General features: G+C 38.1%; 2 protein-coding genes across 14 annotated transcripts in view; one reads left to right on the forward strand and one right to left on the reverse strand.

Annotated features, from left to right (window-relative positions):
• The window catches only part of LOC129754380 (uncharacterized protein CG43867-like), a 691,811-nt gene that overhangs the window by 357,343 nt on the left and 309,572 nt on the right, over nucleotides 1–24,896 (forward strand). The window lies entirely within an intron of this gene.
• Nucleotides 1–24,896, reverse strand: part of LOC129754383 (1-phosphatidylinositol 4,5-bisphosphate phosphodiesterase-like) — a 114,961-nt gene that overhangs the window by 3,702 nt on the left and 86,363 nt on the right. For 2 of the 3 annotated variants that reach the window (XM_055750431.1, XM_055750433.1), the window contains exons 5-11: nucleotides 11,962–12,041; nucleotides 5,086–5,162; nucleotides 4,867–5,026; nucleotides 4,634–4,800; nucleotides 4,262–4,566; nucleotides 4,035–4,199; nucleotides 40–1,806 (exon numbers count right to left, since the gene is read on the reverse strand). In XM_055750431.1, the coding sequence (XP_055606406.1) occupies nucleotides 40–1,806; nucleotides 4,035–4,199; nucleotides 4,262–4,566; nucleotides 4,634–4,800; nucleotides 4,867–5,026; nucleotides 5,086–5,162; nucleotides 11,962–12,041 (2,721 nt within the window). Of the gene's footprint in view, nucleotides 1–39; nucleotides 1,807–4,034; nucleotides 4,200–4,261; nucleotides 4,567–4,633; nucleotides 4,801–4,866; nucleotides 5,027–5,085; nucleotides 5,163–11,961; nucleotides 12,042–23,293; nucleotides 23,374–24,896 lie in introns of all 3 variants that reach the window. The other variant, XM_055750432.1, reaches the window with a different exon arrangement.

Consider the following 24,896-nt stretch of genomic DNA (forward strand, 5'->3'; position numbering starts at 1 on the left):
TACCCAATATCTACCCTAAATAACCCTCATCCTTCTCACCTTCTTTTCGTCCATAAAACGCTTGATGTTGTTCTGTTTTTTCTCTCGCAATCGACGATCCTTTTCACCCTTGGTTTTTAGAGTTTTATCGTTCGCTACCTCCTTTGAAGTTTCGACCGAGATCTTGGCCTGGCGGCTGTTCAGTTCCTTGACCTCCCGTTCGTGTTTGGCCTCCAGTTGTTTCATCTGGGCCGCCTGTGTCGTCTCCATTAGCTTTCGCAGGATCTCTTTCTGATCGTCGAGCTGCTGCTTCAGCAGATCCCACTCTTCCTTCTTGTGACGTTCGATCATTTCGCTCCAGGCTGCGTTCTGCTCCTGTATTACCTTCCTTATAGCTGGATCGGCCTTGATCTCCTCTTTGCTTTTGCCCTTGATGAGACGCTCGATGGCAGCGTTCTGTGTTTTCTGCACACCCATTCGTTCCTTGGCATGCTTCTTTTTAACGCTGTCTAGCTCCTTCTGTTGCTTCTTAGCCGTCTTTTGGAATCCCTTCTCCTGTCTCAAAGATTCTACCGTGATTGGGTCGAACACCAGCGGTGGTTCGGTTACTTCGGTAGTTTTCATACCTTTGCTTGCATCGGCAGCAGCACCGGAACTCGACTCTTCGATGCCCATGGCTTTCATGTTGTCAGATCTTTCTTTTGCGGCACCCATGAAAGCACGAGGATCCGAAAGAGCATCCATGAAATCTTCGAAGCCATCGGGTACATAAATTTTCAGTTCAATATTACAGAACAACATAGGAAGAGACATCGGAAAGTTGGCGTCCGTTCGTAGAGAAATGTGCCGATAACCGCCTTGAAGACCATCGAGAGGAAGTATTCTTTGACCGAGGAGTTTACCGTTTTCATCATAAACTCCGAAACGAAGCACTGCGAGATCTGGCAAGACAACCTTACGGAAGAGGAACGGTTCTTCATTGTACACTGGATTGAGACCGTTGGCTGGAACCAAACGGGTGCGGAACTCCTTTCGGACGGTATCCGAGGGTAGACCGTACATATCGACTTCAACGTATGTTCCAACTTTCTTATCAGACAAGAACTGACCGGCAATAACCTGCACGGCACACGATGCGGCAATCACACCATCGACTGGTGCATCGGCAAAGGGATCGAAACTTCGATCCGCTCGACGCATGAAGTCCGGTTTCAAAAGGTAGCCACAGTTGTTATTGTACTCGAACTTACCTTGATTGAGTTGCATTGGTAGATCGGAAGTTTGGAAGTTCAGAGACACCATCTGGCAACCGGCATTCCAGAACACTTGCGGCATGTAGTTGGACGAATCTGCTCGTGTTCCTTTGGGGTAAATTCGCGACATTTGCCGTTTGTTGTAGTTGACAAACTCGATGGCCTGTTGCTTCAACAAGTTCATTCCGGCCGTTTCCGAGAACGAGGACATGTTGTGGTGAATGTTCTTCTGCTCGGCGTATTCCATCGTTTGAAATTTGATGGGCTGCGCGTAGTTGACCATTGACGATAACCAGGGATGTACATTGGTGGTCGAACCGGTATACTGCACGACAGGAACTTCTTCACCGCCATCTTGTGAAGCAGCTGCCGTTGCTACTGCTGGACCTTCTTCAACGCCATCCATCTTTCGCACCGCACTGGCATCTTCCTTAACGTCATCCTCGGCAACGAACTCGCCCTGCATGAACAGTTCCAGCTCCCGTTTTTCCACATCCGGCTTCAATCTTTTGTTCTTGATCAGGATCTTTCGTTTCAGAGCCGATGGTGGGGGCAGCGGAGCACCGGGTTCAAGCTGAAGGATGGAGAAATTGGTTACGTGAAAAGTATTTTTAAAAAATTTTCTAAAAAGAACTGTAGGCCTCAGCTTATGCCCTCGAGAATTGCTTAGGATTACCCGATTGTGTAGATTATCGAATTATGTGAGAAATAATGAACTTTGTTGATAAGCTTTCTACAAACTTTTATCGAAGTTGAAGAGATTGGTTAAGATAGCAAAAGCCACGTGCAAGAGAAAGGCAATGGCTATGTCAACCATCTCAAGCCTTGCCAAACAACGATTGAAGAAAGCCCCGAATCAGCTAGTCCACTCACTATACTGGTAGACATGTTTGGATTGGAACCCCTTCAAAATCCTGTGCGGTTACCAAACGAGGTTCAATCAGTCCAAAATTCACTATCAATGGCCCAAGTACCTATTGTAGTGGGAGCTCAACCGATCCATTGTCCAGAGAATGACGTTCCTGTAGGTATCAACAGCCCTGTTCTTTCTAGCCCATCACGAGATGAAGATTTCCATGACGCTGTTGCTGGTTGTGGTTCATCTACGGAGGTTTTCATTCCTGTATCCATCAGTCGGCCTCAACGAATACGAAGAATCCTTCTAGATTTAAATCAAATCTATTCTAAGATTAGAAGGGAGGAAATGTTACCACGTGCAATCATAGTAATCCAATATTCAAAGTAGGTCAAATCATAGCAATCAGGATTGTTAGGCATTCGACTGAGAAGATTTCACATTCATTCTGTAATCATCATTTGAAGAATAGAGTCATATTCAACAAACTCTCTTTGTGAATACAAAAACTACACTCTACTTTCTCTGTACCTAGTGGAACTTGTTAAGAAAAAGGATCAGTATTAGGAAAAACGATCGGAATCGTAGCGTGAAGACGCGGCCGTGTGTTGTGACAGACGCGAGTCTAGGATAAGCGACTCGCAATCGGCACAAGACGAAAAGAATATCAGAGTGGACGAGAACGGCTTGACGCTAGAAGGTGTCATTCAACGAGCGGTGGGCTTAACGCGGGGCACAATAGATCCAGTCAACTTATATGCTTGCCGATGACATTGCAATAGTCGACAGATCACCTCCGGCGGTGGAGGAGATCTACCTCAAACTGAAAAGCGAAGCAGGAAGGATTGAGTTGATGATTAATACCACTCAATACGTCCAAGACGAAGTTTATGCTGGCTTGCGGATTATTGCGATGGAGCACACTAGTGCGACTATTGCCATAGTCAACGTACAGCTTAATCGCAATTCTTAAACTCATAAACTCATTTAAGGGTGATTCAGAGCAAAAGTTCGAAAGAATCTAGGTGGAATGATTGATACGGAGGGTAGCGGATGTGAAGATATTCCGACTTGTTCTAATGTTAGGGATCCTTCATATAAAATTTCGAGGGGTGATGGACGCAATAAGTCTATATTGGAGTAAAAACGATCGAAAACCTCGACTCAGGAAAATACCATTTTGAATGACCTATGCTTTTCGCGTGGTACAAAGATATCCTGCAGGAATAGTTTGTGGCGGGTCGCTAGTTTAGGTCAATAGTCTGTTGGTGAAAAAACAGAGTTTGGGAAAACAAGAAGCTTTGTTTATTGGACTGAAAATGAACTGTGTATCGTTACGATCGATAGTGAATTTCAGGAATCTACTCTCTACTTCGGAGATTTGAATTTACTTGGACTAAAGTAAGAAATGGTCAGCTTGGACTAAAGTAAGTGTCAGCACATTTAAAGAGTCTTTACACTGGTGAAACAGGCAGAAGCCAAACAGCGTTATCTTCAAACGAACAAACATTTCTGTATGGCTCATGAATAGGTTAACGAATCAAATGGCTTTGAAACTAAGCTTTAAAATAGTTCCTATTGACTCCAAGTCTCTTGTGCGATGGTTCGCTGAAGCATTCACTTATGGAGGCTCGAAAATTTGCCACATTGGCTGTGATTGATATTTAAACTTACTGGCAGAATGTTGACGAACATATTCAGAGAAGTTGTATTGCTGTTTATTGGGAAAAAAATCTGACTTGGACGCCCTATCTTCAAATATTTTCATTTTCACGAAGCTGAGCATAGAGATAACCAGTAAGCTGACAGGTAAAAAACCTGGCAATTCACTGGTCATCTCCATGCCGTTGAAATGATTTATGTTTTACATGTTTAAGTTTGGTGGATGATGGATATCGAAGAGCGTAAAAAACCTGAAAAGAATTTAAGAAGTAGTTTGATATTACCGGGTAGTCTGGTAGTGGTTCCTTCAGCAGAAGATCGCCCAGAATTTCATCACAGTATTTCGCTAGTTTGTACTGCTGCGCCCGGCAGCAATGGTTCTCGAAGGACAGAATCACAGGATATTCCGAGGTGACGAAGGCCGTATCACGCAACGCATAGATGACGTCCTGGATTGAATAATTTATTTTAATATAATAATCAGAATTTATTATAGGTTTGAATAACCAACCTTGAACAGAATATCGGTACACATGGCCATACCGTGGGTGATGATGGGTTCCTCATCTTCGCCTTTCCCATCCCAACAATCCAGCTCGACACAGCGACACCCGGCCAGCAGTGTCTGTCGATACATTTCGACCGAACTTTTGCCACCGAACTGACGCCCCGACAGGTACGTATTGTGGGACGAGTTGATGTAGTAATGCGATAGGGGCTGATCCATGTCCATGTAGATATCTAACCGATCCAGAAACACTGGTGCATTCTCGTCCGACATCAGATACCGAATCAGACCATCTTTGGTTAGGGTTTCTGTTGAAGAAAAAAAGGTGTCAATCAACATGTGTTAGATAAAAAGAGGATTAAAAAGTAATCTTACTAGCATCTCTGGCGGCTTCGTCCTGCTCATAGGTTGTGATGATCTCGAGCGCTCGCTTCTCATCGTACAGCGGGTACAAAATTTCGTTCAAACGAGGATCACGTTGTTTCTCGTTGAGGAAGTTGATGAACTGCTCAAGATTGATTACGTTCGCTTTGCCTTGAGTGCTATATTTCAAAAATTGAAGGAGAAAATTAGAATCGAATTAGACATGACATTAGTTTACAACATACATTGAACGGAACAGTTCCTCGATGTCGTTTCTGGGACAAATTTTGTGATACAGCTCGTAGAACTTTTCGAAGGTGAAGTCTGCCTTCTCGATGGCATCGTTCTTGCCACTGGGCAGTCCGAGATCGGCCATAATTTGATAAACCAGCTTTTCCGTTTTACCTAAAATTGAATGAATATGTTTTATTACTGCTCGTTATCTTTAAGTAATGGCAACTTACCGGAAGCGAAAGTTTTGGCCACTACCTTAACGGGTACTTTGCCTCGAGGATCAACTTGAAATCCTAACCTCATCCAACTGAGGAGGGAGCACGTGAGTGGGAAGGGGTGAAAAAAGATTAATAAAATTTATTAGTTTACCATCCAATAAATGTCATGTCAGGAATGTTTTAGCAGTTTAAAATTAATTACAACAACACGAAATATACATACATAGCTGTAACATAATTAAATGTTACTCAATTGAGACAGGCGTAAAAAATGACACCACGTGAAGCATGTTAAACAAATGGGATTAAAAGTTTAGTCGATGAGCTGCGATGATGTATGAGCAATTGAGCATGCAATGATACTACACAAAGTAAGGACAATAAAGAGCGTTATTTTTTGTTACATACAAATGGATGTTAAAAGGAGCGACACGCTATTTGTAGTATTTTGTATACACCTATTTCTAGTATTTTTTATACAATAGGTCATAGAACAATCATTACATACTATTGTGTGATATCTTCTAATTTATTTGATAAATATTTATAAACCTTCATAGAAAATCCGTCTTTTACAGTTCATCTTGAATTCCATTTACATTAAAACTCATCCCTGAATTTGTAAAATAAAATTTAAAAAAAAGTGATACAAAAACAGTAGTTCAATGGTCTGTTTGCGATTTTAAATTAAAAAGAAATTCTGAATCCATGAAAGCGCCCATCAGAATACCGTATTCCAAGAAAGAAGAACTGCAAGTCTGCCGCACGCGCGCCAAACAGTCGTGTCAGGCAGGCCTCTATCTATCTACTCAATGAATGAGAGACGAACGGGAATGAGAAAGTGCGAATTTATTCAATTAAGCACCGCGGCTCACTCATTTGCATGGGCAGATGGATAGAGATAGATGGATCGCATCATTCCATTGCGCAAGTTGATTTGATATGCTAACTAAATTGAGTTAGTTAGCACATTGAATCGGGACTGCGGGACTGGACGTCGGAATGGATTAGATCGAATTGATCGTATTTGAGCACCGATCGTGGCACGTGAGCTGTATTTGGTGTTTACATTTCTTTGAAGCTTTCCTAGTCCTATTTTGATTTTTTTGTGATGAATATGAAGGTTGTTATTTGTGAGTTCAAATTCGTTCTTACAGCCTGTAGGTATAACCATGGAGATCGAAATGCAAAATCTCGCTGAAGGTAAATTGTTCTTACACGATGTTTTTATTTATCTACATGGTTTTCCGTCTCACGGCATAACCTGATAAACAATATTCCCCCGATTCATTCGATCCATGGCAACCGTACTCAAATTTCTCGGGCATCCCACATTCGCCAGATCACGATCCACCTGGTCTAACCACCTAGCTCGTCTCGTTCCTACCGGATTCGCTGGCAACATCTGTTTTGCAAGACAGTTGTACGGCATTCTCGCAACCATTCCTGCCTAGCGTATCCGGCCAGCCTTCACCGCCTTCTGAATACTGGGTTCGCCGTAGAGTCACGTTAGCTCGTGGTCCATTTTTCGCCTCTACACTCCGTTCTCCTGCACGCCGCCAAAGATGATTCTTTACACTCGTCGCCCGAGTACTCCGAGTATAAGCAGGTTCTCCTCGAGCGATATCCAAGTCTCGTGCCCGTAGAGGACAACTGGTCTAATGAGCGTCGTGTTCAGTTTACACGCTCTACATAGAAGGAAACAAGGCTTCCATAGAATCTTGGGAGTTTTGAAAAGTTAGTGAGTTTATATATTTTCAGGGGTGTGTTTACCTGGTAAAAATAGTTTAATTTATCCGAAATGGATAAAAATCGAGATGCAATTTTCTTCCATTTATTGAGAAACGTTACGAAACTTTACACACGAATGGTTTGAGTTTGAGGCGTTTGAGGCGAAATGAAAATGTTTGTCCAAAACAAGCCATCATAATGCAAGATTGTTTCCTACGCCCGCTCCCGTATTCAATAGTCAAAGTTCGTAATAATTAAGCCCGTTTGAAACACGTTCTCCTGGTGCACTCCTGGTTCAACTTTCAAATGAGGTTCGTTGTTATCACAAGCAAGACTGACTCGTTCAGATGAGATGATGAAACTCTTCTAAATCTATAGCCACCGAGTACTTACGATGGCACAAAGCAAATCCAGAATCAAATCATGCCCTTGAGTGTTTAAAAAAAAAAAATGAGAACCCACCCCGTTATCCGTATCTATACCTACATCTCGTCTGAACGCAAATCCAGCTCTGTCTGGTTACGACAGCTTTGGCAAGGAGAAAATTCTCTATATTATGGGGAAGCCTAGCTAGCTGGCTGGAGTGTTCTCGCTTCTCTGTACCTTTCTCACAACGACAACAATACTGCTGCAACCAGTCATTCGTAATTGAGTTATCTATCCTTCCCTTCACCCCACGGCTCGACATCTTTTGGCTCTTGGCTATTATCCATCCATCAGTATCACTTACGACGTAGGGTTGGGACCAATCGGGATGACATGATGGCCAAGTGGCAGTAGTTAGAGTAAGGACTAACAGAAAGAGAAACCGATCTCCTCCAAGAGTCACCTTTATAGTTGGTTGTTCGATGTATGATGTTGATGATGCGTGATTACCATTAAAGCTGTCGGTAATGGTTGGATAATTCATGCATTTTGAACCCCTTTGTTAGGTGTCGTTTCCAGATGGATGGACGGTCCCTTTCGTTTCAATTGCTGTCAATTAGTTTACGGATTGGAGTTAAAGTTTCTCTGAGTTGGAAATATGGGCGAATTTTGAAAACATAAAAATCTCACAATCATGGTCACGATTTTTTAACGAATCTTGTTTACTTCTCCAACGTTTTGATCCTTATTGGTCCATCTTCAGAAGATCTTTATAAAGATAAAAACATTGGATAAGTGGAAAAGACGTTGTTTCTTCTTCAAAATCTGCAACTGATACTACCGATTCTTTTCCAATACAAAACATAACTTGACGAACAATATTCCTCCAATTCACTCGGTCCATGGCAACTGTTCTCCAAATTTTTTGTCATTCCACATTCGACAGATCACGCTCCACTTAATCTAACTACATCGCTCGTTGCGCCCCGGCTCGCCTTGTCCCCACCGTATTGTCAGTGAACACCTGTTTTGCAGGTCAGTCGTCTTGCATTCTAGCAACATGTCCTGCCCAGCGTACCCGTCCAGTCTTCGCCACCTTCTGGTTACTGGGTTCGCCGTAGAGTCGCGCGAGCTCGTGGTTCATCCTTCGCCTTCACACTCCTTTCTCCTGCACGCCGTCAAAGATGGTTCTTACTCGTCACTCGAATACTCTGAGTGTGTGCAGGTCTTTCTTGAAAAATATCCATGTCTCATGCCCGTAGAGGACAACTGGTTTTTTGAGCGTCGTGGATTTCTCCGTAGATCTACGGATTTTGAGCACTTTTACGGAACGATGCTCCAAATCTACGGATTTTCAGCTTTTCCTACGGATTTTTTACGGATTATCGAAAATAGTTAGGGAATTATACGGATAAACGAAAATTTGTACCTGATGACCAAAACCAGAAGGTCATCATGTTTAATTTTGCCACAATTAGCATATTTTTCGGTTTTCGTCTAATTTACGGTTCTGAGCGGTTTGCAACCTTGTAACGCTGCGAACGCTAAGTTTCCGGACCGCAGTTGCTTATGGATTCCATAGTAGGCACGACTGCCGCTGATCATTCTCAGCCGGATCTCACGTCTGGTGTCATTTTCTACGGTCGTCGTCGTCGGTCGTGACCTTGTTATTACTAGACAAACGGGACTCGGATCTTGGATCCACAGGCCAGCATATACTTCGTCTTAGACGTATTAATCATCCACCCAATCCTCCCTGCATCGAATTTCAGTTTCCGGTAGATTTCCTCCACCGTCTCAGATGACCTGCCAGCTATATCGATGTCATCGACAAAGCAGGAAAGTTGACTGGATCTGTTGTAAATCGCTCTTCGAATAACATCTTCTAACACCACGTTGAACATCATGTAAGATAACCATCGCTTTGTCGACAATTCACCCGAAATCCGCACACAGCACTGCATTTCATCCATAGTCGCCTTGATCAGTCTGGTCAGCTTCCCGGAAAAGCCGTTCTCGTCCATGATTTTCCAAAGCTTGTCACGGTCAATCGTGTCGTATGCGGCTTTGAAGTCGATGAATAGATGGTGCGTAGGGACTTGATGTTCACGGCATTTTGTTGATTTGCCGTAGACCGCCCTCCATGAAGCCAGCCTGATGAAAATTTGCCGCGATACTTCCTAGTCGACTTCAGCTAGCGAATTCAGCGGCTTCCTTAACTTCAATCATCGTTGGGAGTGACTCCTCTACGTCATTTGCTACGGCGATCTTCTGTAACTTACCTCACCGGCTTGGTCTCCTGCATGTGCGCCGTTCAGGTATTCATCAAAGTACTGCTTCCACTTTTCGATCACCTTACGATTGTCCGTCAGAATGCCTCCGTCCTTACCCCGGCACATTACAGTTTGCGTCACGAAGCCTTTGGGAGATACGTAGTGCTTTTGATAAAACATTCGTGTTTTCTGAAAACCATGCAGCTGATTCAGCTCCTCGAGATCTTCCTCCCTGTTACTCAACAAAGTAACAAAGGGCAGATAAATTTGCGTGTTTTGTTAAGTTTTTCCTCAGTGTATATCCAATCTCCCTTTCCATTGTCCTATCCCTAATTTCTTTCTCTATAAATTTGATCTTGTAGGAAAGTCACCGGGCTGCACAGGATTCGTTGAAGCTCGAGGCTCCCGATTAATCCGAGTCTTGTTCATCGTGACCGGGTATCTTTAAGGCAAGTCACGTACCGTCTGGAAGGAGTCCATGGCATTCCGGCAGCAATCAGGACCTCCCGCCAAACGGATCGCCAATTACCGTGTCCGAGGTCGCCGCAGGAACCACGTGCACAACGGAGTATGGTACCAGGTATAATCCGCTCGTTGTCCTCGTTACATGCACAAGCCTAACAATCCGAAGCTCATGATGTTAATCCTGTCCAATTCTCAACAAAACCGTCATTATACATTGTAAGATGTGATCCTACCTGTTTCAGGCACGCAGGTCAAAAACACCCCCTTTTCTATTGTTTTTTTCAGGTCCCCTCGGCCGTGATATACCGAAGTGATGTATAGGCCATTCCCAGATCTCGTCATTAAGAGTGTCTTTCTCATTTCCCCCACTTTCCGTTTCTCCGGGCCCCTCGTGAAATATGATCTTTATCACATTTCAAAGTGATGGGAGGGATAGAGACACCTTAATGACGAGATCTAGAATGGCATACACGTCACTTCGGCATATCACGGCAGACCTGTGATGTGCAATAATGGTCGTGAGTCTGCCCTAGAGAAGTGCACTAGTCGACCCTGAATGCAATAGTCCTTCTGTGCTAGCCGGCTGTTACATCCTCCAGACGGCGCTTTTTTCCTGGAAAATTCGGACTCGCTGTCTGCTCCGCTGTTGGTGATTTTTCCATGCCAAAAAAGGCATAAGACTTCGAGAACTGGTATTATCTTGAAAAAATTTTTGGTCCCACACATTCCTATTTAAAGATTTTAAGATTTTTTCGCAATTGATTTTGATTATTTAGATCAGCTATTTTGATTATTCCGACGAATATTAGCAAATGATGTATATTTTGCATAACAAGTTATGCTGCATGAACAAAATAAAGTAAACAAGGTAGATCATCAGTTAACAAGCACAGAGCAACTCGTAATAAGACAATAAATTAACTTTATCAGAGATTTTTTTTTTAAGTTTTTTTTGACACTTTACCAGTACTTTATCAGAGAGTTATCATCGATGAGTACTAAAGAAGCGATTTGGATGGATAACAATCCAGTTTTAAAGAACCTTAACAAAATTATGTTATATTTTTTTAACCTTCGAAAATCTGTGTTTAAAATCATGGGAAGATGGGGGGGGGGGGGCTTATTGTCAGCGTTACGTAATTTTCATAGGGGGTATGTCGAAGCGTTACGATTTGTGACATACGGGGGGGAAGGGGGGGTCACAAAAGTGCATTTTTTGCGTTACGTAATTTATGGATGCCGCCTTAGACATTTGAGGGGTGGGTATACCAAAGAAATATTTTACAAAATAGGATCGTTTTAGTTTGTGATCAATTATAACTAAACATTTTTTATTCTGGAACTTTATGTATTTTAGGATCACTCTAGTGAAAAATGAATGGAACACTCAGTGAAAAATTAAGTGAAGGATTTCTTATTTTATTTTACGTGTCAATTCTTAAAAATTCCTCAGAAATCCTTCGGTTAAAAAAAACGATTTTATGTAAACAGAATGTTCTTAGAAATTCGTCGCTATCAAAAATGAGTTTGAGCAATAAATTAAGCAATCGGTATACTAAATGAAAAAGAATGATCGCGGGTGTCGTCCTTAGGTTAAATCGTATTCGGGTCAATGAACCTTATGACATTTTTTTGAGAATTATCTTAAGTTAACTTACTTAATAAAAGGTTTTATAAACTTTTACTGTAATGTTTTTGGAATTAGCACAAGGAAGCCGCACAATCGATTGTGTTTCAAATACAAATATATGTTATTCATTTCATCTAGCCAACTACTGTTTAATATTACAAGTTTGTTACAATGAATTGGATTACCAACGGACGGATGAGATTTATTACGAAACTGGATAAGCCGATCTTGTCTCATAGCAAGAACTTTTCACATGTGACGATGCTTTTGTTGGGCGGGAAGTTACAATACTTTGTATGTAGCAGCTCTAACCGCAGGGTGACAATTTCCATATTTGTTACAGCTAGCTAGACAGTGTGTTGTGTACAGATTTGATGCCACTACATAACTAGCACTCGGATTTATTGAAAGCAATCAACTTACTGTTTCATCAGATTCGTACGAACACAAACGTTGTTCATCTTATTATTGTGTGTTATGTCGCGAAGGCCCTGTTGCCATCTCTAGCAGATTTTTAAAGAAAAAATAAACAACTTTTAACGATAAACTCGAAAAACAAATCTGGTTATAGAGTGGTCCTCCTATATAGGAGGAAAAAGCTTCGGTGATCTTTAAAATTTGTGGAAAGTGCTTTTATTATTATTTGGTAGAGGCCTGCGTTTGCACCGCGCATTTGATGTTATTGCGATTCGGACAGCACCAGAGCACGGGGTAAATGAATTTAACCAACGCTCAAATCATCTCAACCCCGTTTAAGAGTGATTCCGCCGAGAGTTCGCATCGCTGAATCTCGTCAAAAATGCCCGTTAAGCAGATTTTTATTACCAACCAAGATCCGATCCGATATTGAATTAAGCAAGCAATCGCACACGTGCGCCAGGCCAGTTGCGGAGAAGAAGATTGAAAATTTCCTTCGGCGTTCGGCGTTCATTTGATTTGCGAGAAGGTCCAGGAAATTCAACGGATGCTGGGCCGATTTGGGAGAATGAGGACAGGAAGGAGAAATCGATTCGGAAATCTATATGATGATTGTCCATCAACGCGAGCAATCAATTTTGGAACGCTCAAACAATTTGGAAATGTGGCGAAAAGACTTGGCAAATGTTTCCTGTGGATAACTTGGAACAGATATGGAACAAAATTGGAAATCCATCAACAGGATGAGAAATTCAAAAAATTCGAGTTAAGTGAAAATCTTAGTGATATAATCAATAATGATATTGAGTGTATGATCAATCTAGTGAAGTTTCTTTAAAATATTATCTTATTAAAAAAAAAGTAATATAAATTAATATTAGTTAAATACGTGAGGGTAAAAGTTTAAGTCTGAAAACCCTCTTCAAACAAACGTGGGAGTTTGGTATTTTTTCGTATTATTCAGAAACCGACCTTGAAGTAAAAAAGTTCTTTAAAAATGAGTGTTTTGCAGATCACAGCATTGACATTGCTTTGTGAAAATTGACAAAAATATAAGGAATAGTTAAATTTTTAAATCGTTTATATATTCAAAATTATAAAAATCTAGTTTTATACTGAAAATTTGTTTTGAGATTCTTCTTAAAAAAATCGAAACTTAACGTTTTCACGAAGCGCAATATAAATCACGATAAATGTGTTATCCTCTGAACAGAACTTTCGGGCACGTGTTTCTGATCTAGGATGGATGGATAAAAAACTTTCATAATTCATTGTTTGCACCCGAAATGGAACCAGATAGGAACAGCATAAGGTGAACAATGTGGAACACATCGTATACGGGTAGGTACGTGTACCTACATGGGAAAGCGAAATAATCATCAAACCGATAATAAAATTCATCCCCCCTTACTCCACATTCTTGGCTCTCTTCCTTCTTCCGTTGGCCACACGAACGAGTTCATGTTCTGTTATTCAATTTGAGACTCGTTTTGAAATTGACTCCGATGCAATAATGGTTTGGTTTTGGATCCGAAAAAAAAAACCAGTGCCCTGGAGTAGATCCCTTCTGTGTCTAACCCAGAGGGATACGACGAAGTGATAAATAGATCATGAATTGAAATGCATTTTGTGCCTTCTCTCTATCAGCAGCGCTGCCGCCGAGGCTTTCCACAGCAATAAAATATATTCTATATCTATGTAGGACCGAAATAGATGAACTTGTAAGAGTGCAGAAAGCCATCGATGCTCGGGCACAAAAGTGCCAATTCCAAGTTCATATTACATTATGTATAGATAGAGGTGCATTTACTATTATCATTCGTTGTGGCTGAGAGAAGAGGTAGGACCTAGTAGATTTCCTCGAGGCATCATCAACTAGGAGGTAGGACCTACTAACTTGTGCCATTCACCAGGACAAGGAGCAGCAGCCAGCAGCAGCATCAGTAGAGTAATGGTGACAATGATGGGTTGACACGTAGCTTTCGAGTGCATCCAGCACAGGAAGGATCGATTGCAGCAGCAGTTTTTTGCTCCTAGCGCGAAGACGACGACGACGTGGGGATATTCACTAAAATGTCGGTAAGTTAAAATAGTAAGCACGGAAATTTTAAAATTGTAGAAAACGATCAACATTTGAATCTGAGAGTTCAAATCTATATCTGCATTTTTACATTTGGAATACTGCATCCGTATTTGGAAGATGGTTCTCGGCACAGAACTGGGTACTTGAATCCACAATCTAAAATCAGAACCTCAATACTGGACTTCAACTGCGTATAATAATGTTGTTTTTTGAAAAGTGTGAGTGATAAGTGTGAGTGAGATACAAAAATTGTATTTCCGGCTAAAAACGCTCTGCATTTTTTTTAAATTAGTCACAATCAATTAAGCAGGGCTAAAAGGTGGTCACTTTTTAGTAGCTTTGAGACTTTTTTTTAAGCTGGTCACTCTACATTTACTTTTTTTGAAATTTGGTCTACGATTCACTTTAAAAAAAAAATCTCATTTTTTTAAGTTTTATTTTACAGCTTGGACTCGATTATCCGTGACTCGATTATTCGCGATTATTACGTCTTATTCAATAAAGTTTTATTTATTTATTTATTTTAATTTATATTCAAATGAAGTTCAGCCTTTTTAGTGGCTTTATGAACGAATAAGTATCTTTTTTTCATTGGATTTCAAATTCAGGCATATGAGCTTTAAAACTGTTTAGGATTCAAAATTTTAAAACTATTTTCAATAATCAAGGTTTTCAATAGGTATTGTTTTCAAAAGTATGGCATCTATTTTTGCTGTATATGCTTCAGTTTGTAAGTATGTGGCGTTTCACCACACTTATAGAGTGTTAGTTGAATGAAGATCTGGAAGTCTTATGTCTTCATTGTTTAACTGATTTTTTTCAAAATTTTATTTCTTATTTTTAATTCAATTAACATAAATCAACTAAAGTTTAAAAGTTTTGATTTTTTTTTGAGTTTTCATTTTATAATTTATTTTTTTCCAAACCTGCTTGCCTTGTAAGACTGATTCTATTTTGAGTCTTTTTTTTTAATTTCTGAGGTCCTGAGGTCTAAAATTTTTGTTTTGGTTTATCTCGTACCTAACTAGTAACTGAAAGATAAAAAGTTGAGGTCTTCGACAAAGTTGTTCAGCAGAAAATTTCATTTCAAGAATTTATAAATTGGCACGAAAACGAAAAGACAACTTGGTTCCAAAGTTAAAAGACAGACAGATTGTCCCATACAAACCTCATCAAGATTTACTCATAAAAACGTAACTTGAAAATTCTGCAAAAATTATGGCGAAGTTTTGAACCAAAACAAAACTTTACAGACCTCATGACATGTGAAATTAAAAAATTGTTCAAAATCAAATTTGACTAAGTCTATGCCATACGCAATGTGTATTTTTACCAGGAGCTTATTAATTCATATAAAAAGCGTCTTTAAAAAGACTAAATTGAACATTTAATCTGTTGGTTGCAGTTTTTGAAGTCCCTATTGATGTAATTTTTTACTTGAGGCGGTCATTTATTTTGCCTTAATTTTACTTACTTTTTTGCCGCATGGTCGCTGTTAGCCCTGATTAACCCTAATCCGCTCTTGAGTGTCTATCGGAAGTTTGGCGGCTTGTAACTTTATTCGGGTGCAACCAAATAATAACAAAAATTCTCTAAATGAATTTTTGAAATCTTTAATTTTGCATCATTACTTTTTTATGGACGCACCCTGAAAGCCCAGGAAAAAAAAATTCCCTAATCAATTTGACACTTTTTTTTACAAAATTTATAGTTTTGTAAACCTCGGAATGTAACTCGAATATGTTTCTCAGACATTATTCACCTAAAATATTTCAGTTTTCGTTATTCAAAGTTTTGGAAAATATAAAAAAAAACATGTTTCGGAAAAAAAGACTGTAGATCAGCTACGGAATGCTCGAAAAATTTCAAGTGCCCGTCAAAATTGTTCAAGTCACACCAGATAATTTTTAAAAGAAGGATTTAAAAGTTGACGTAATTTCACACATTTTTGCATCTTTAGATTTTCAAAATACAAAACTGTTTTTTCGCTGTTTTCCAAACTTTTTGTCAATCAGTAGTTTACCAGATTTTCTTGCACTTAAATTTAACTTTGCACAGGATTTTAAGTATATTAACGCAAGATTTTAGCAATAAATTAAAATTCACCAGAAAGTCAATTTCATACCGATTCCCGATTTGTGGTCTAATCACTTTCTTTCTTATACCGTTTTTTTTTAGATATTCCTAAAATCACTTAAATGTCTTAAACAGCGACACATTGAAAGGCACTAACCTATAATCGATAAACGCCTTGAGAAACATGATACAAAAGCCAACAACATGGAAAACTTTAGTAAAATTAGTCGAAAATGGCACTCAAGGTCACAATCATAGTTGTGCAAAGTTTTTTTTTAAATACGAGAGCGCTCGTACAAGGCGAATTCTCGTACATCTGTTGAAACGAACACTTTCTTACGATATTTCAAACTGGGTTTTTTAATTAAAAAAAAAACTGAACTTTTAACAACACTTTCTTTCGTTAACAGTTCTTAGGAAGGAGTGCATTCAAAGAAAATGCTACACTTTGTTTTGTTAATAACTTTTGAATGCATGAATAGAAATTGATGAAATTTTCAGTGAAGCTTTCTAGTTATATTATGTTCCCATGTGCAAATTTTTGTAACGTTTTATCAAGTGGTTTTTGGGATAACGTCCAATAAAGAAATTTTTAGCACTCTTTCTGTGGGTTGGTGGTGTTAGTATTTGAACGATGCTAACCATTAAACCCTTGAAAGATGTACGAAATGTATGTACGATGTAAGAAAGGTGTACCCTTGAAACGTGAAATTTAACTAAATCAGAGTATCAGAGTATGCAGGAAAATAGTCGCATTTGGAGGCAGACTTCTTTGAATACTCAGCAATTCATCGTGGCAATCTTTATGGAACACTGACTGATTTGTAGCTTCTACAGATTGCCAGTCTCGTCAAGTATAAGACTTCAAAATTTTCAAATTTGTTCTTCTTTTTTATCTCCGGAACATCCAAGTGAAAGTTGTCAATAAAAATTTTCTGTCTGGAAACCTGCCAGGTGCCCGCTAAGGAATTCGTTTGTGTTGTTCTTTGCGAAATTTTTCTAAATTTCTCCGTGCTAGGGGCCCAATTATTTTGCGCACGATTTGACCACCGTATTTTGGTAAAATAAACCAGTTGGCAGCTTTTTTTAACTTTTAGAAATGAAGTCAGGCCTGTTTATAAGTCAGTTACATGAATTAGTCAGAACAATTTAGCCTTTTTATCACTTCACCTATTGTAATTCTCAGATTGCGCTGCATAAAACCTCTTACATTCCATAAATTCATGAAACCAATCATCTTCACATCTCACATCACAACTTCATAAATTTAGTTCTCTGTTAGATTCTCTAGAATTCCTTAAACGATTTACCATATGAAATTTAGCGAAATAGTTAATTTTCAGCTGTTTTTGGATCTCTCACTGGGACTTTCCTGGATTTTTCTCGATCCTGCCCAAGATATTTTGTCAATGAGCTTCGGTATTAGACTCTATCTCAAAAACAAATAGTTTTATTGTTACCAAATTGTGTACACCAGGGGTGAGCAACCTTTTGAACACACGGATCAGTTTGAATTTAAAAACCTTTCGGCGGGCCGCACTCAATATATCATCCACTAACAATTTGTAAAGCTTCATGGGTATAGAGTTATTGAGAAGTTTTAAAATAAAACGTGATTCTTTTATGATAACAAATATTTTACGAATAAAAAATTAAAAAAGAAAAGAAAAAACGAACTCGTGTATCATTTATTTGAAATGTTTGAAAGTTTATTCAACACAATTTTTCAAATATTAAGCAGACAATATCAGCTGGAATAGATAAGCTACATCACTATATCTAAGCTTGTGTTTATGGAATTAATTGATTTCAACTTTTTTTTTACAAACTCCTGTTCTTCATAACAGAGATCTTTTTATCCGCTTTTTTTATCAAAAACGAAAAATGTTTGTGGCCTTTGTAATGTTTAAAACAAATTTGAACTGATTCTAGAAACAATTATTACATTTTTTTTGGCCCGCCACACTCCCCCACACCAAAAAACTCAACTGAGTCCCCTGGTAATGGACACTTCAGTTCTCAACATGTCTGGCAGCAAAAGTTTACAAATAATCGCGAGCAAAAAATTTAAGCATGTTGAGAACACAAATATATTTAATGCGAGGAAATGTATATTATGATTAAAGTATTATTGTAGAGAAGGGATCTCAGTGGAAAAAGGTTTCCTTTTAAAAGATCCTTCTTGCTGTACTACTTGTACTTGTACTTGTACTACTTCTCATCACTTCAAAGTTTTCTGAAAAGATATTTTTCTATTGGAAATCACTCTCTTTTAAGCGTTGGACCTTGAATGCTTTTCGAAATTTATTGACTAAAATTCCATTTTTCATTGTTTACATTTTCCTGAAGACCGAATTTTTCGCTACAAATGTTGAGAAACCAATTTTTCATTCAAAATCTCGTTTAAATTTGGCGTTGTGCAAAGTTGAGCAAAATTCTCTGATTTTTAAGCAAATTTCGTTCAATTCCAGTTCTCAGTGTTCATTTTTTGAATCCCAGGTAAACTTACCTGCCATTTGTTTTCCTATCGCCTTTTGAAGGGTTTTCTATTGTACCAAAAGCATTTCCATATTTTCTCTCTCTGGATCTCTGGATTATTTGCTTTCCTTTTAGTGTTATTGAAAACAAAAATTTGAACAGTTTAAACCGTTTATTAGAGACAGGTTTTTTTTTTATCAAACAGATGGTTCTTTTCTTATTTTTTTTTATTTAAAAGTCTGACTCGAAGACAAATAGCGATATTTCCAGTTTTAAGAGAAATCACTGTCTCCTCAGCATTGGAAATTATTGAAGTTTATTTACTTAAATTCCATTTCTTTGCGTATCTTCGGGATATTTTCAAAGAAGATTCGATTTTGTCTTACAAAAGGTGTTGAAACTGTATTTTTTATCCGAAGTTCCGTATAAAATCATTGAAATTCATTGAGATTTTCGATAAGGTTTTACCAGAAAAATTCATTTTTTTACAGATTTTCAAATTAATTTCGCCAAAAATTAGAGGTTACATTATTGATCATAGATGGATTTTACAATTTTCATGGATTTTCTTATTAAATTCAGATACCATTGGGATCGGAATTTTTAAAGCTAATCTAACTAAGATAATGTGGATAGCTTCATTTAAAGTATAATGACACAATTTATCAATGTTTGGCATTATTTCGCTATGAAATTTTTGAAAAAAAAAATCTTCAGTCGTGTTGATTAGAAAACTATGTTGGCCAAGTCGATAAGAGCTCTCGATATTCAAGAACAAAAATAGTGCTCTTGGTATTGGTTTTATTTTTTTTGTCAGTATTTGAGCATCGGACTTAAAAACGCCTGTGATAATATGTAGCCCTCCAATTTGTTTGTTTATTCTCCCGGTCCGCTTCCATGTTTTTTTCCTAGGTGTACACATACATATTACATTACTAAGTAGCTTCGCTGAAAATTTTATCAATATCCATTAACGCATTCAAAAGTCATTAACAAAACAAAGTATTGCCTTTATATCGAATACACTCCTTAGGAAGACCCAATACATGTGGGTTTATATTATTACGTTATGTGATACATTTTCGATAAATTTAGATCATTTTGGGATGAAAATCTGGTTTGACCATATTATGAACGTTGACTGCTCTCTAGCCATAGCAACCGTCAAAATGTTTGTGAGGCCAATTTCAATTTTGTTGAATAAAAATATCGTCAGGTATAGATCAACGCAAAAGTTGGTGCCAAAAAAAAATCATTCAAAATGAACAGAACGGAACTAAAATTCACCTATTAAGGTAAGTACCGAACTTTTCCGAAAATCCGATACCTAAATGACTCGGCTGCTTGAAAATAATTTTTAGTACTCGTGTTTACAATTCCGCATGCTTTTCTTTTGAATGTCACAAATACTTAGAAAGACAGAAATCATTGTTTTTTAATGTTAAGTTATTGAAATAATTATTTTATAAAAATGTTCACATGTTGTATATTTGGAAACTGACATGTATAAACAAAATATCTTCATTTTCTGCGTTTCAAGATTTCCGTTCCGCTGAAAGATCGTTTGGAACCAACTGACTAATACCGGTCTTCGAGGATACATCTAAAAAAAAAAAAAATAAAACTACCGAGCATTCATCGAAGGCCAAGAAGTGAAATCCCGCATTGACTTTCAAATTTATTAACATTTCTATCTATATTGGCATCCTGTGGATTTCTGATTTGTGGAAACAGGGCTGTTGTTTCTATTCTATGAGTGTTTTAATTGATATCTCAGTTTGACGTTACGTATCAAATTAACACGTTTTTTTTTTCAACCAGAACATTCTAGGGGAGGAGCGGGCTATATGCGCCTATTATGCAGAACACTGATTTAATCAAATATCACATCAAATATGTGTACAAAAACTATATACACGTGTGCAGGCATCTGTTTTCTATACATTGGAGTAATTTTTATGTTAAAATTTTCTTCTGTTTCCAAGAAAACGATTTTATTAAAAGTGTTGTCTAAAATTCCAAACCTCAAACCGTGCGGGCTAAATGCGCCTATTTGTGTTTTGAACAAAATTTCTGTTATTTGGGCAATATTTCCGTATAATTTCATTGAAACTGCTAGAATGTAATAATTTCCGTACGATAAAGCTGAAGTTTGATAAAAATCTATGAATATTATAATTTTATGGAATAAAACAAAAGTTAGGGTTGCCATACTATGGAGGCAGTTCATCCATGAGAAAAACTTTATCACATCTGTTTTTGGATCTTCAATTCTCTCTTAAGATGTTAAACAGAGCTTAGATTTGAAGGTTCAATGATAAAAATCATTTATTTATTCTATTTAACCTGATATTTTAGGATGGAGGCATTTTACAAACATGATGGGGGCATACAAAAACACTCTATTATTCCACTTTATAATCATTATTAAACCTCCACAAAAGCTGAAATATGTTTAATTTCTTAAGTTCATTTGAGTAAGAAACAAAAACCATCCTAGTTTTTGTTTTAAGCTTCTTTACGTATAATTTTTAAAAGTCGAAATATTACATCAAAATGTATCAAAACCTCGTATGATTTTTTTAATTTTTTTGAGTTTGTAAATTCATAAAATTCTTTCTTGCCTTATGTTCTAAGCGTATCACCCTCAAAATACATTGGTCAGATAAGCTGTCTATTCAGCCATTTCATCAAACAGCCGTAGGGTCATTTAACCCGATAGGCCCATTTAGGAAACCTTTCCCCTATATCCCAAAATAGACATTTTCAGCCTCGGTAGGCTGGAAAAGATCCGATTATTATCAACAACCATAAATACGGCGAACGTGTGGCGTGGCATCGTAGGTAACTCGCAGTCAGTGTGTTGCGGTTAAACGCCGCCCGCCAGCCAGTCAGCCACCAAGCGAGAATGAGTGACAAACACCCATGGAAACGGAAACCGATTTGCGCCCAGCCTGGCTTACTGCGTGTGGCGCATCATCGTTTTGTCGTTCAAGAGCAATCGAATGTGGATGGATGGATGGATGGATGGCTAAGTGAACAATAATTGAATTTCCGTTTGCCGATTGACAAGGAGCCGGTAATTTTCCGAGAAACCGGTTTTTTACAGGGCAAAAAAAAAGGTGACAAAAAACAATCGACTGCCTACTATATTTAAATTTTATAAAAAATAAGTTTGATTCATATGAAAATATGCTATCGAAATTTGTACCTAAAATCTTGATTTGAGAATTGTCAAAGATGCTCCCACGCTTATCGGGGAAAATTATACTAGGGAAAATTATAGATTCATTCAAATTGAGGTTTTTAGTTTGAATCAGACATTCAAAAACACCTCGTCGTATTTGCATTAAAAGAAATTAAACCGAGTTGCTACAATCTTATTGTTTCCCATTTTCAGAAGCCTCTATCTCTGCTTAGTAGGTAGATGCTTTCTCACAGACGTTTGTTTGTTTTTTTTCCGCAATGATTAACAGGAAACGATAACTTAGACATTCAATTCTTTCTATCGTTTAAGTATTAATGTAAATCGTATCAAACAAGGGCCCACTTCAATATCGTTTCGTTAGCACAAAAAAGACTGTGACGTCGGTCACGTGATATTTGACAGGTTCTGAATGGAATTTGACAGATTTTCTGTCATTTGACACAGTTGACAAAGCTGCTTAGATTCTTTTCCTCCCCATGTCTCCACATTTAGAAGAATCGAAATTTTAAACTGTCACAAGTCACAAGGCAGGCGGAGGAACATCGTTTTCGCACCGGTTGCTCTGGTTGGAAGGATAATATCGAAGGAAACCATGAAAAAAGAGGAACGGTTACTGCTGCTGCTAACTGTGCGGAACGAATCAATCATGCTGGGCTGGGTGGAGCCATCGTAAAATGTCCTGCCTGCTGAGATTGAGAAAATGAATGTGTACATATTTAGCACATCATTTGAGGGAAGGAGGAGAGAAGGATGGAAAAAGTAAATTGTCAATGCACTCTTAAACTTCAATAGGATATGATTCGATAGAATAACGGGTTTACAAAAAAATAAATTTAAGTCCTAATTTGGATTTAAAATTATTTCACTTCTACAGATTTCTTCCCCAAAATCTTTATTAAATATATGTCATTTTTGAAAATTTGCAGTGTAACAAATCAAGCAGGCGGAAAATTCCTAGTGAGAACTAGTGTGTTTTTCTTGTTCAGTGTTAGAAAGTATTGACAGATCGATTCCGGTCGTTCGGGTGCTGATTTTCCGGAGGATACTTTTCATTTTGAAATTAGCTGAAGCATTGTTACCGTTTGTTACGTTTGAGTTACTTTTGTATAAATGCAGTTTTGTTTTCGTTGGATTTGAGATCTTTTAAAGATATTTTTTTTAAATTTACATGATTAAGGAACATAATATAAAGCCGACTAAGTCGTGGAAAAAATTAAAAAAAAAACATCGAGTTTAAATTCGGAATCGATATTTATCAATGTATACAGACAAAAAAAAATCGCATGCAGTAGGTAATAATAGGCGAAGAAAAAATGACACCGGAAGCTGTACCGCAAACCAACGAAATTTTTAAAGTTTTAAAAACTCAAAATACCATCACCATGGGTTAAGAATGTGAAAAATGTTTACAAACTATTCTGTAAACCAAAAAAAAAAAAAACATCATGCAAATGTATCATGCAGTGTGATAGGAGCCGTATGGAGGAACTTACTGCTTCTTGAGCGCAGTCATCGGACAGAAATTGTTAGCTTTTCCGTTGTGGGTAATTTTTCTTAATCCGTCCACCCAAATCTAGGTTAAAAAAGAGGAAGGAAGACGGTGGAAAGAGGATAATAACAAAGGAAAGTCTAATCGTGATTGATTGTTTTTCTTTGGTGCGATTTTTTGTTTTAGTTCTTTGTTTTTCTGCTTTACATTTTTTCACATATATTTTTTTCTTTTCAGTGTATTTCGATGGAGACGCATGGTTATTTTCACAATCAACTTCGATGGATCGTTTTTTGCCCTCCCCGCATAGAAGGAAGGATGCTCGGATGGATACATTTTCCAGCTGAATGGGCTTCTATCTTTTCCGTTCATCGGAGCAAATTTCGTCCTATGTGCACCTGTACACAACCCGGAAGACCATCGGGAGCAGCCAGACGAATGATGGACGAAAGTAGCCCGATACCTTCCCCTAACGAGCTGCCATCATCACCTCCATCACCATCATCATCATCATTATCGTTTGTCATCTTTCTGATCTTTTACTTTGGTGGTGTAGTATACTCGGCAATTAAGATCTTAATCAAATTCAGGTTAAAAGTCGGTCATCGTTTGATGCTACTTCACAACGATTCTTTTTGTTTTGATTTTTACCGTGTTATCCTTTATGCTTTTATAAGAACGTCTCAAGAACTTAAAGGTTTTGAATGCCTTCTTGATTTACACATGACGACACAATTAGTAAAGACTCGTTCTTGACTGAAAGGACCAGGAAGAGTCAATTTACTTAGAAAGTAAATTTTAGTTTTCCTCGTATCGAAGTTTGATTAATACCGAACTAACTTGGTCGTAACCCGTTCTGAGATTTCGATACAGCTTTCACTACTGGTAGGGAAACGATACGCAGCACGTAGGTACAAAAGAGATTATTTTCAGCCTGACTGAACCTTTTACCTCCACGGCATCCTAGAAGAGATCTATATACACACTTAGAAAAATCCATGTAACATTACATGCAACAGCATGGGTAGAAGGGAATCGGGCATTTACACGCAACAGTACTGCTTGTTTCATGTAAACTTCCCATCGCATTCAACTGCTTTGTTTACTGTAGGTTTACATTTCCAATGTCACTCTTAGATGTGGCTATTTATCCAATAAGAAAAAGATTGGGTTTCTCGTTTATAATACATTTATTTTCTAACACATAAACTGCATCTAATGATAACAAGCTAGCATTTTGATCAAACTGAATATTACACACTGAATTATTCACTGTTCACACGCCGGTTGGTGTTTTCCGATTCCCTCAGCGACGGAAACGAAGACAGGTGCCGAAGGACACCTAAAGCAACTGTCGAATTTCTGCAAAATAACAAATAGAACCAGTTAATCTACATTGTAACTACTTCTCAAAGAAATTTCAATATATTTTCAGTTACCTTATTAAATAATTCCGTGCCCTCCACCTCCGGGAGGAATCTCCAACTCGATCAGAAGCAAACAGCACACGAACAGGTACAACAAAACACGGACGAAAGTTGAGACACTGAGATTTACATGAAATTGCAAGATAATTTCATCGCAAATGTCAAGATGCTATACTCTTT

Source organism: Uranotaenia lowii, chromosome 3 (genome assembly GCF_029784155.1).
Source record: "Uranotaenia lowii strain MFRU-FL chromosome 3, ASM2978415v1, whole genome shotgun sequence".
NCBI lineage: Eukaryota > Metazoa > Arthropoda > Insecta > Diptera > Culicidae > Uranotaenia > Uranotaenia lowii.